The sequence below is a fragment of the Gymnoscopelus braueri genome (assembly GCF_963280865.1).
Source record: "Gymnoscopelus braueri genome assembly, chromosome: 7".
In the NCBI taxonomy this organism is placed as follows: Eukaryota; Metazoa; Chordata; class Actinopteri; order Myctophiformes; family Myctophidae; genus Gymnoscopelus; species Gymnoscopelus braueri.
Window position 1 is genome coordinate 18333271 of NC_137608.1, and position 12515 is coordinate 18345785.

The following is a 12515-nucleotide window of genomic DNA, read 5'->3' on the forward strand; positions in this document are numbered from 1 at the left end:
GTGTGTATGCATGTGGAGCTTTCTTCTGGATGACTGATATCATTAGGGTGAGGGTTGGGACTTGGGAATTGGATTTGATCAATTGAATCTGCATTGTAGATTTTTGGGCGAAGAGATTTGATGTAGGGGGGGGGGGGGGAAGAGGCCAAAATAGACCCCTGAGGGACCCGGGACAACACATTATATAGGGTTCAAGTGGATAAGTGCTATGAGTTATGAGGGATATCAGGAGGAAATAGGCTTTGATGACAGCCCGCTAGCAAAGGTGATATGCTCTAGGAGGTTGTGCTGCTAGGAGGTTGTGCTACAGCAAAGTAACTTCACCTCAGTTTCAGTTGGCATGAGGGTGAATAGATAATGAAATGATTTTCATTTCTGTGCAAACTATTCCTTTAAAGTCATCGTTTCATCACTTGCAATGTAACAGATGCAGACCCATGCAGTCGTTTATACTTCCACAGTATGCACTCAGGAACACACACACACACACACACACACACACACACACAAATCATCCTGCTACAGGCTCCACTGCTTATTCCAAGTACAAAAAAAATCATCACATGCTGTCTGACTCTGAATGAAAGGGCAAATTAACCCCATAACAAGCTCTGCTGAACTGCACTGTCTCAGCTCACTCAGTAAGCCCCCCCAAAAACAAACAAACCTTTCTTGAACTCCTCAAGCATGGAGTCCAGCTTAGTGTCGTGAAACACGAAGTGCACAGGGTGGTTGTAGAACTTGGTGATGGTCTTCAGGGTCGTGCAGTCGTCCGGGTCGACGAAAGCCAAGTCTTTCACGTACAGGATATCCACGATGTTGGAGCGCTCGTCCTCGAACACCGGGATCCTCGTGTAGCCGCTCTCCATGATCTCTGACATGGCGTTGAAGTCCAACACGCCGTCGCTGTGGATCATGAAGCAGTTGGCGATAGGCGTCATCACATCCTCCACCGTCTTGGTCCTGAGCTCCAGGGCTCCCTGGATCATGTTGATTTCCTCTTTCACCATGTCGTTGTAGGGCTCCGTGACTCGGAGCATCTCCACCAGCTTCTCCCGGTTGTACACCGTTCCGATCTCCTGTCCCAGGACGCAGTCGAGCAGCTTGCTGATGGGCCACGACAGGGGGAAAGTCAGGAGCATGAACAACTTGGTCACCGTGATGGTGTTGGCTCCCACCGCCAGGCCGTGGCGTGAACACAGCGCCTGGGGAACGATCTCGCCGAATATGACGATGCCGACGGTGGAGGCGACCACGGCGCCGATGCCGGAGCCGATCAGGTCGTCCAGGAGGATGGTGAGGGTGGTGTTCACCAGCACGTTGCCGAGGAGCAGGGAACACAGCAGGTAGTTGCCTTTCCTCCGGATGGGCTCGATCTTGCGGGCGTACTTCTTCTCCTTGTCCGTGCCACAACTCTGCACTATGCGGAGCTCCATGGGGTCCAGAGCCATGAGTCCCAGGTTGAGTCCACTGAACATGCCCGAGAGGACCAAGAGGCAACAGATGATGATGATCTGGAGCCACAGGGGCAACATGGACTTCTTCTCCTCCGCCACCAGCAGCCACCCATCGTCCTCCCCCAGCAGGTACCACTGGCCCTGGCCGTCTTTGATGCACAGGCTGTACAACTTCTCCACCTCGCTCTTGCGGAGCGCCTTGATCTTCAGACTCAGCACCCCCGAGGTGCCCTGGTTGCTGACGTTCATGCCGCCCCGGACCAGTATACCCTTGGTGTCCTCCACGGAGCAGGTCCTGTTGAAAGAAGGGACACTGTTGCCGCCCCCCGCGTGGCCCTCGTCCTCATCATCGTCGCTCGCGTCCTGCTCCGTGAACTTGATGAGAGTCGAGGTGTTGGGGAAGATCTGCAGCCCGTAGAACCTGAGGAGGATGTTGCTGTCCTCCGTCACCTGGATCACCCCGTCGTTGGTGGTCGTCGCCGCCTTGTCGCTTTTCTCCAGCCGCATGCCGAATATCCGGCTGCCGCCACACAGGTCCGTGGCGCCGGCGTTGAAGTGTCCTCTCGCGAAAAAACAGGAAAAAAGCAATAAAGTTAGCGTGAACCCCTGGCCACTCCAGCCTGTCGCCATGTTTGTTTCACTACTCTCTGGGACTTGGGAGCTGACGTCACGTACTCACTTGAAAGAGCCCCGCCCATTATTAGTATAATTCTAAAACTGACCCAACCAGCAGTCAGAACGTCACTGAAGAATACTGAACGAGCCCCTTTATTTTATTTTTTATTCAATTTCATTTTTTTTAACAATGACTGATATTATTTTCCAGTAGTACATTTGCAGAGCCAACACCATGGCATTCGTTTTGTTTTAACACATTGCATTCTCTTAAGCAATAAGCATTTGGTTTTGTACATTCAACTTTCCACTTTCCAGTGTTAAAATAAGACTGAATGGTATTGTGTACATCCGTGCCATTAAGTCAATTAAGGAAGCAGACGAAAAGACAAATTGAATGGCGACCTCTCCAGTGGTGTAAAGTAACTAAGTACATTTACTCAAGTACTGCACTTGAGTTTTTTTTTTTTTTTTTTTTTTTTACTTTACTGGAGTATTTCCAATTTTCAGTACTTTTACTTCTACTCCACTATCTCAGAAGCAAATATTGTACTTTTTACTCCACTACAATTATTTGAAAACTTTAGTAACTAGTTACTTTGTAGATTTTGATTATTATTACAAAACATACATTAACCACTTCAGCCCACTACATTTCGGCCATTTGAAAATAGCCGATCTACAAGCTCACAGTGTGCATTAATTTATGAGCTTGTAGATCTGCTATTTTGAAAACTTGTGAAATGGGACATTCTGCAGAATGAGTACTTTATACTTTTGGTACTGTAAGTATATTTTGATACCAATACTTTTGTAATTTTACTCAAGTAAATTTTGAATTGCAGTATTGATACTTTTACTTAAGTAAAATACTTGAATACTTTTTCCACCACTGCCTCTATCAACCATAGAGTTATAAATAAGCTATCAACGCATGGTGCCCACTGCCCAGCCTTCCGTGTCTACACATCACTCGTGGTGGGTTGTTGTTGCTCTTTTAAGATTTTTGGAAAGTGGTCTCTATGCCTGCCTAGTACATAGAGTTATAATATATCAGGCTATTTTATCTCATGTGGAACCGAGTCAAATATGATTATTTTTTGGGCGGTCGCGGTCTGAAAAGGTTTAGAAGTTAGAACCACTGTCATAGACATTGTGCAACGTGCATGTGATGTTCTCTAGACGACATGACAGACTCCTCGACATGTGGCACATTTGAGGAAATCATGACAATCGCGCTCGCAACACAGGAACGACTCAGTGAGTTGCAGTGATTTTCTTTTCTTTCTTTTTTTAAAATGCCGCTCCTATGCTCCTCCAAAGCAGAAGAGCCTTTTTTGATTGCAGTGCTCCCTCTTGTGGCCAAACTTGAAGCGCACTGTGGCTGTGGAGGTTCTGACCAGATGTGCCATTTATACAATTTGAAAACAATAATGCAAACAATATAGCCAATCTTGCCCACAGCTTAAAACAGTCACATGCCAGACGAAGTAGCTTGTTTTACAGATATATTACAGATAATTGATTACTCGTGCTTAATTGAAATAAAAAAGACATGATAACAGTTTTTATATGGAAATAAGTCTACTGTAGCTATTAGACATTTATATTTTATTTTAGATTAGTAAGGTTCAATGTTCAAGATTTCTTTATTGTTAGGCTACATCTTGTGTACATAAGGGTACAATTATTTAAAAATAAACACACACACACACACACACACACACACACACACACACACACACACACACACACACACACACACACACACACACACACACACACACACACACACACACACACACACACACAAGGAATAGTCAAAGATAGCAGTAAAGACTGTTTGTCTGTTGAAGTTATAAACATCTGTACCATTGTTGTTAAATATTCGTGAAACCTTTTGGATTTGTTGAAATAGACAGAAGTTCCATATAAGCTACACTACAGATAACATTGTTGTTTTTGTTTTCAAACTGTTTATATGATGTTTTTGCATAGTAGTGTTTTGTCTGTCATTAAATGTTTCGATGAATTGAGTAAGGACCCCAATGGAAACAAGCCATAGGCTTTCTTGGGTCCTCTTTGCAGACCGTGTATTGAACTGTACTTTCCTGTTCTTTTTTTTTGGCAAACTGTTCATAAAGTATTCAATGAATCAATCAATCACATCACACCACACTGGATCTGGAACTGGAAGGATAAATAAAACACGACTAGAGTATTTAGACGATATAGATAATTATTATGTATGTAGGCCTATGTGTTTCAAATTTAAGATTAATTTTAATAATAATCTCTCAAGACAGATTCAGCCAACAGCAACAAAACAAAGGAGAACAGTATACCGAATTATTTTTTAATGGGTTCCCCCAGATTGAAGACTGGTCAAACCCTGGACTAGAATAACATTTAAGATTACTTAAAGCCATGTTTCAGATTGGAAACATAGTTATGTTTTATGTATGTACTATTTATGAAAACTTAAATAGGGTATTTAACACCTAGCCTACTATTTAAAACCATGTTTCATATTTTGTGAAGCCTTTGCTTTCGTCAGCAGAGGTGGATTACGCCTAAGTGTTTTTATATTTCTGAAAAATACATTTTTTTTTGCCCCAACAAGACCAGGGCGCGGCTGTCATAACAGCTGTCATAGCCTACATCATGCACATCATGCACATACCAATCTGGGAACCCAAAGCCAACTGAAAATGAAAAACAGCGACCTCTGCTGTTTGTAACGCAGTGCAGAATCTGTTCTTGAGAGATTATGCACATACAAGAGGAACTTAAAGGAAGCAAGCAAAGCGAAATTGAAAGTAAGAAGTTATGTTTATTGAGCACAGCTGGACGCCATCACAGGGCGATAGAGCCTAGAATAATAATACGTGAGTTGAAGTTGAATGTGATTTAGTGAATCTTGTGTCAAATAATACTTTTCTCTAAGGGAAATCATGTCAGATATATCGTCTAGTATCATCTTCAACCGGTGTGGAGGAGGACCGGGGAACACAGCGCGTAAATGCCCAGCTCCGTTGCCGTTAAACTACCGGAGGACGGCACAGTGAGGGAACTGCCGTCCCAACTCCCCTTCCCTCTTCCGAATCCAGAAGAACATCGACTCGAGCAGATAGACCAGGACGAAGGAGGACTATATCTGGACTGTGAAATCAACGACATTCGCTGCCAAGCTCTCATTGACACGGGAGCCTCCCTGTCCTGCGTCCGCCTAGACACCTCGCCAGACGCATGGACAGTTTATTTTTTAGCTGAACCATACAATAAAAGCCTGGAGATCGAGGCTACACGGACAGTGACCACAGTGACCGGGGAGAGAGCGCAGATACAAGGACCACCTGGACAACTTGGGTCGCTCTGCTACATCACGGTAGGGAACAAAAGACTGTGCCATGACTTCTGTCTGGCAGAGATCCAGGAAGAGTGCATCATCGGGCTGGATCTGCTCGAGCGATGGGGAGCCAAGGTGGACATTCCGAGGGCCTGCCTGTACATGGACTCACAGACGATCGCCCTTCAACGTCGCAGTGTCAAGAAGAGAAAGAGTAATGATGGCAACATTCTTCCTCCTCTAGAACCGCCCGCTCCTTCACCTACGGCAGCCGTCAGACAAGGCAACGCGACGCAAGCTCAACCTGCTGCTGCTGCCCCCCCACCTGTCGCCCCCCAGCCCCCGGTACTGACCTCGGTACCTCCATCGGAGGATATCATTGAAGCCGTGGTGGCGCTTCATCAGAGGAGCAAGGAAGGCCTCTCTTCCAAACAGAGCCACCAGTTACAGGACATGCTCTTTTCGCTACAGATTCGCTACATCTTTGCGGATTGTACCCAGACCAAACTGGTCCAGCATGAGATGGACAGTGACACTGCAGATGCTCACCCCATCATCCCAGTGACAGACTGGGGCGAGGAAGTCCCCTTTTGCCATTCAGTGTCAGGAGGACTGCTATGACAGCTTTCAATATTGAAATCCAACAAATAGCCTATATATATTAGAAATGTCTTGGCCTATATCAGAAACTAAAATAGCCTATATCAGAAACTGTTTTATTGTAGCATTTTGGAGATTTTCACTCACTGAAAACATTCTCAACTTTGGCCGTTCATAAAGACTGGAGCAGTGGAGAATTTTGGAGATTTTCACTCACAATATTGCCTTGGATCAAGACTATCGTAGATGTATTTTATGGAGTATGACTTTTGCTTTCGTATCTATCTGGCTACACTCACAAGGCAGTTGACAAATGAAAAAATATTCCTATTCAGGGCACCCAAAACTGTTTTGATGTGATCAAACCATTTTAGCCTACACGTTTTCAGAAATGGCAGGTTAACAGTTTAACAAGGTCAGAATGTGCCGCAGTGCTTGTAGATCTGCTATTTTTGAAAATGTTTCCCATTTTCAAAGACAGATTTATATTATTTTCACAATACAATATTATTGACAAAATATCAATATTTAGGTATTTGGTAAAAAAAGATTGTGATATTTCATTTGTATTTGCATATCACTCATGCAGCCTTAATGACGTGCGCTCACTGATGCTGCATGGGGTCCACCAAAAATGGCTTATAACTCATGTATTGAGGGAGGACTTTGTATCAGGGGCCCAGGTGTGGGTGCTTGACCCTGGAAAAGCTTAAGGTCAAACGGACTGCACCATGTACTGTGCTGGCCAAGTTGTCCGACATGGTCTATAGGGTGCAGCTGGTAGAGGGTCACCAAGACTGGCTGGCACCTTACCAGCCCCTCACCAGCACAGAAGAGGACCGGGTGGAGGCAGAGACTGAGAGCCACTCCACACCAGATGTCCCACAAGAGCTTCAGAGCCCTGGAAAGAGAAGGAGGTGTACGCCTCGGCACCTTCGGGACTTTGTGCTGGGGTAATAAGGGGTAGGCTACTGGGACATGTAGCATTCCTCTCAGGGCACATATTGTATTGTTCTATTAATTGTGTTATTGTGTCATTATTTTCTACGGGGAATGTGTTTGGGGGTTTTGTGTGTTATTTGTGAGTAATGTTGTTGATTTATGTTCATTTAATAATTCATGTCCTAACCCTGAGCCAGGGAGGTGCCCCCTAAGTTTTTGTGTGCTGCGTGCCACAAATAAAATAGTGTTCCTATTGAAAAGAGTATTGAAATACTTCATTGAACCCATAGTAGCCTATGTTCTGATAATGTCCAGTGTTCAAGTGCTCAACTGAAACATTTTTAGATAAAATGTGGATTCCAGCGGAGAAGATGTAGCCTATTGGCCAAGGAGGTTCTAACAGGGAGATACTGGTAGCAATACAAATAAGAAAAGCAGAGGCAAAAGTTGTAATATGGAAGAAAGTGATACAGAAATGGCTGGAATGTTGGGATGGAGACTATGTACCATATTCAAGGAAAGGTGATGACATCATTTCCAACTGGTTGCATCTTTGTCTGGTCAGTTAACAACACTATCTGTTGGTAGTACTACTAGGTAGTAAGAGGAACTGACAGCTTGTTCTATCCAGAAGTGAGCTAAGAGAAAATGAAAGTGAATCTGATTATTGAAATATTTTATGTTGTCTGTTTTGTTGAGAACAAACCATAACCATCACATTTGTAAAACAAATTATCAAAAATATCTAGTTGTTAAATTTACACTGAATGAACTAGCTGACTCTTAAGTTAAGAGTCAGCTAGTTCATTCAGTGTAAATTTAACAACTAGATATTTTAGCTGGGAGACAGAAAGTTTAGCCGAGTTATCTGAGAAGGAAGTCAAGGTGTGAAGTAAAAACCCAGAGAAGCCTGTTCTGTGAGGAAGAGCAGAGAGCTTTGAGTCAAACTGTATGAGTGACTTCTTTCACCACTGTGATCACAAGCTGGTTCCTATAAACAGTGGTTCTCAACTTTTTTTCCTTGGAGCCCCACTTCTTACCTCAGACAAAAGCTGAGCCAAAAAAAAGTGTACTCATATGTACCTGTACACAAGATGTAACAATAAAGAACCACCTTGAAGTACATTCAGGGGCATATTTCTTTCTCAGACAACATCTCTGCTGTAGAATAAGAGTTTTGAAAATACTTTTATGAGTTATCTGGTTTTACACCAAAATAATAAAATAGCAGTTTTTTTGACAGTAGGTGGCAGTGCAGGACCTTGTTTGGTTACTCTGGGCCTAGGGCAGGGATTGTGGTCAGCGGCAGGGTTGCCATGTACGCGTATCATAAGCGACTTTGAGCTTGTTTTTCCTGTAAAGTTGCGGGTTGAGTTTTTTGGGCTTGTTTCTAAAGTGTAGTTGCTTATTTGGGCTCGTTTCCAAATGTCGTTTAAACCAGTGGTTCTAAAACATTTGTAGAACGGTTAATTTCAAATAGCCGTAGCCTAGTTGTTTCTTTTGCGCTTGTTTTCATAGACCTGGTTGCTTATTTCTCTCGCAGAATCTGGCAACACTGGTTAGGAGCGCATGCGCCATTGTTTCCCGTCTCACAACAACTGGAGAATTCATCACAGACAAAGGTACGCATCTCTCTCTCGCAGTTCTTTCATGCATTTCGAGTTGATAATGTGTGATAATCGCCTAGAAGATAGCTGTAGTGTTGGTAATGCTGAGGCGTAATTTTACTTAAAGTGCAAGAGTAAAAGGACTCAATGGTGAAAGAGTTGTTAAGCTTTTACGAAAAGTAACCTCGCATCACATTCCTCACTTTTTTAGAGCCTGCTTCCGTGTTCCGTTTTGACCTACATATTCACTCACCGTTTCCGTATCCGCAGTAGACCAAGGATGCTAAAGCCAACATGAAAAGCTTGATTGACTTGATTCCACTAAATCCAGTGTCACCAGTGGTGGAAAAATTACTCAAATGTTTTACTTAAGTAAAAGTATCAATAATGCAATGTAGAAATAATCTGTTACTACAAGTAAAAGTACGGAATTCTAAATGTACTTGAGTAAAAGTACAAAAGTATTGTTATCAAAATGTACTTAAACCCGTTTCACAAGTTTTCAAAGGTATGAAATGTATAACAATCTATTGATTACAAGCTCGGCTAGGGTTGAAGTGGTTAATGTGTGTTTTGTAATAATGATCAAAATCTACAAAGTAACTAGGAACTGAAAGTTTTCAAATAATTGTAGTGGAGTAAAAGTACAACATTTGCCTCTGAGATGTAGTGGAGTAGAAGTCAAAGTACAGAAAATTAAAAATACTCCTGTGAAGTAAAAAATACCTCTAAATTGTACTTAAGTACAGTACTTGAGTAAATGTACTTACATACTTTACACCACTGTGAATTATTTGACATGTATACGGTGTAAAATGTTTTTGCACACATTTTGTATGTCCATTTATCATGTGCAAGTGAAAATGACACTTATCAGGGTGCCAGTGCATTTAAGATGCAATTATACCCAAGACTTATTTGGAAAGATGTATAGATACATCATGACACAGAATTATGTGTTTATTCTGTGCCAGATATTTATTTTTTTTAAGTTTATGAACATGGACTGGTCTAGATAATAACTGTGCAGTAGCCTAGTGGTTAACTGAGAGAAAGAAAAGGACAATGCAAACAGTTTACAGTGAATAAAACGTGAATACATATAACTTTGGAGAATTATGTAAATGCAAGCCACATACTCAGTGTTTCAACATTATTTTCTGTATTTCAGCATAGCTGCTTGTGGGAGCTGCAGCCTGGTACCTGTGACATAAATCCACTCGAAGCAGCACCAGAGTCCAGTGTACACACTGTCACATACACAGCAGTAGGTCTCAGGAGCGTTGGTAGTTATGTCCATGAACAAACACCTGGAAAACCTGTCCTTCAGGGTCTGTGAGAAGTTGGGGGAGAGGGTCAGATTCATTCCTGTCGTTCTGGACCCAAACACAGCCAATGGCTGGCTCCGTGTGTCTGAAGACCTGACCAGTGTGAGACACACTGCCAAAAAGCAGCAGCTTCCTGACAACCCAGAGAGGTTCAGTAAGTGTCCAGTTGTTCTGGGTTATGAGGGCTTGGGTTCGGGAAAACACAGCTGGGAGGTGGAAGTTGGAGACCATCCCGACTGGACTATAGGTTTGGTTAAAGAGACTGTTGACAGGAAGAGGGAGCCATGTGTCACACCCGAGTATGGATTCTGGTGTTTAACACAGAAAAGTGGGAAGTACACTAACGGGTGTGGAGAAACCATCACATTGCAGAGGAATCCTCAGAGGATCACAGTCAAGCTGGACTATGACGGGGGGTTGGTGTCCTTCTATGATCCTGACAAATTGATAGCACTCGAAGCCGGTCATCCTGAAGACATGACTCACATATACACTCATGAATACACTTTCACTGAGAAACTCCACGCATTCTTCTTAATCGGAAAGCCTGGTGATGCCAAAACCACTGATATCAAACTAAGCTAAATTTAAATTAAATAATTCCAACTGATTTGGCTTGTAAATGGTAAATGGTGCATTTATATAGCGCTTTTATCCAAAGTGCATTACATTCACCCATTCACACACACACATTCATTTCATACTGTACACTGATGACGGAGGAAACCATGCAAGGCACCAACCTGCTCATCGGGAGCAATTAGGCGTTCAGCGTCTTGCTCAAGGACACTTCGACACTAACTCTGGGGGAGCCCGGGATTGAACTGGGAACCTCATGGTTCCCATCCGGCCACTCTACCCCTGAGCCACTGCCGCCCTGTCCATAGGCTATACATAACAGCCTTTATTTGTTTTACTTCTTTAGAAACATTTTCTTTCATCAGGATATAATGATCATTAGACAGAGTTAGCGGTTTCGATGAATGAAGAATTATGTCCAGGATGTAATTTGTATATAGATGTGAGTGGACTTAATTTAATTGACTAAACTTAGTTTTAATATTTAATTTTAAAAGAAAAAACACACACATATGCCAGTGATCACCCTCCCCTGTGCCAATGTTGGCACCCCTGCCTAAGGTTGCCTACACCTGGTATACAGGGTTCCAAAAGGGGCTAGGGGTATTGAGAGTATTAACCCCATGAGAATCATACCCCTACACCAAAGAGCCCTATCTATGTTGTATTCTTTTGTCTGGCACGGCTTGTTTAATGCACACTATATCTGGGCATGATATTTTGCATGCTATATTGAAACCAACATTTGTCCAATCTACAAAGCTCACAGCAGGTCGCAAACCAACACATGAACTTGTAGATCACAATTTGCAGCGAAAAGATTGGGTGTAGAGGTAAAAAAAGAAGGAAAAAAAAGGATGTAACCAGGTACAGAACTCAAAGGTACCCCTATCAACAAAGTATTGGATGTTGTTTTTACTGCATGAGAGTGTCACAGCAATATGGGTTCTGTTACTGTTGTCATTTTCATGACAATACTGTACTGATAATGTATTCTTTTTTATTAATATATTTTTAAATGTACATATAGTCCATGTGTGGAAGGCCAGGCAAGTTATTTTCTTCTTCTGTTCTGTAATAACCTTGGGTCTGGTACTCCTTTCCTATAGTCCCATTATGTTTCTACATGCTGAACCATTTTTGTACCTTTTGCATCTATGTACTATTAGTATCTTGTTGCTACCCTTAACTTTCTTCTGTATTTGCCCTGTGATTCAAACTGCTGTACCACCTTTGGCACCTGAAAGTTTTGAGTCAGGCTAACTAAGTAACTGTCTATGTTTTTTTCAGTCAAAATTTGACTTGATACTGGACAACTAATGAACCTGATTTTGCTTTTATGTTTGCTTTCATATTCAAATATTTTTGGAACATTTCTTTATGGAAAACAACAAAACGGAGCTTAACGCAAAAACAAAGTTCACCCACTTTACACCTGTAAACCAGTGATGTGACAAAGTTGTTTTTGATACTTTAGCTTATGCGCTGTATGTTGGTGTACTGTATGTTGTACTGATATTATGTCTGTCATGATTAGGGGTGCAACAGTTAGTTGGTGACCTGATGAAGATGTATTAACCTCGAAACATTGTGACGTTATTTGCCTGCACCCTGTTATTAAAAATCCTTTAATTGTCAGAGTTTGCACCAGTGCCTTCCTTCTTCATACTTCCAGTTCCTGTCCTGAGATGCACCGGACCAGCCTGTATTTGGCTTGAGGTGAGTGCGGTGGAACCCCTTTATTCCTAGTTATAAAAAGTAAACAAATTCCAACTAATCAAACCAATTCGGAAATCAAACTAATTTGCGACATGCTGTGAGCTTGTAGATGGGATATTTTCACTATTTTTGAACAAAAACATTGTGCATCAAAGTATAAAATAGGCCTCAAGTGGTTAATTAATATGTTGATAAGAAATGTAAAAAAAGGCTTCTACATTATTCCAATAATCTATAGAATAATCGCTAAGAAAATTATCGATAGTTGCAGCCCTCGTCATGATCCTATATTTTTGACCAACTATTGAAAAAGTTTACC

General features: G+C 42.3%; 2 protein-coding genes across 2 annotated transcripts in view; one reads left to right on the plus strand and one right to left on the minus strand.

Moving 5' to 3' along the window:
- The window catches only part of LOC308089366 (metal transporter CNNM4), a 36026-nt gene extending 33907 nt beyond the window's left edge, over nt 1-2119 (minus strand). The window contains exon 1 of the mRNA XM_080434048.1: nt 668-2119. Coding sequence (XP_080290174.1) covers nt 668-2087 — 1420 coding nt within the window. The 5' untranslated portion in view covers nt 2088-2119. The remainder of the gene's footprint in view (nt 1-667) is intronic.
- A 6420-nt stretch (nt 2120-8539) lies between these two features.
- On the plus strand, nt 8540-12115 carry LOC308088605 (zinc-binding protein A33-like). The gene is made up of 2 exons (XM_080433140.1): nt 8540-8585; nt 9742-12115. The coding sequence occupies exon 2, from the start codon at nt 9863-9865 to the stop codon at nt 10481-10483; it is 621 nt and encodes a 206-aa protein (XP_080289266.1). The 5' UTR covers nt 8540-8585; nt 9742-9862; the 3' UTR covers nt 10484-12115.
- Nucleotides 12116-12515: the final 400 nt, after the last annotated feature.

Excerpts from the sequence above, each read along its gene's own strand:
- LOC308088605 (XM_080433140.1), top strand. The coding sequence starts at position 9,863 with ATGTCCATGAACAAACACCTGGAAAACCTGTCCTTCAGGGTCTGTGAG.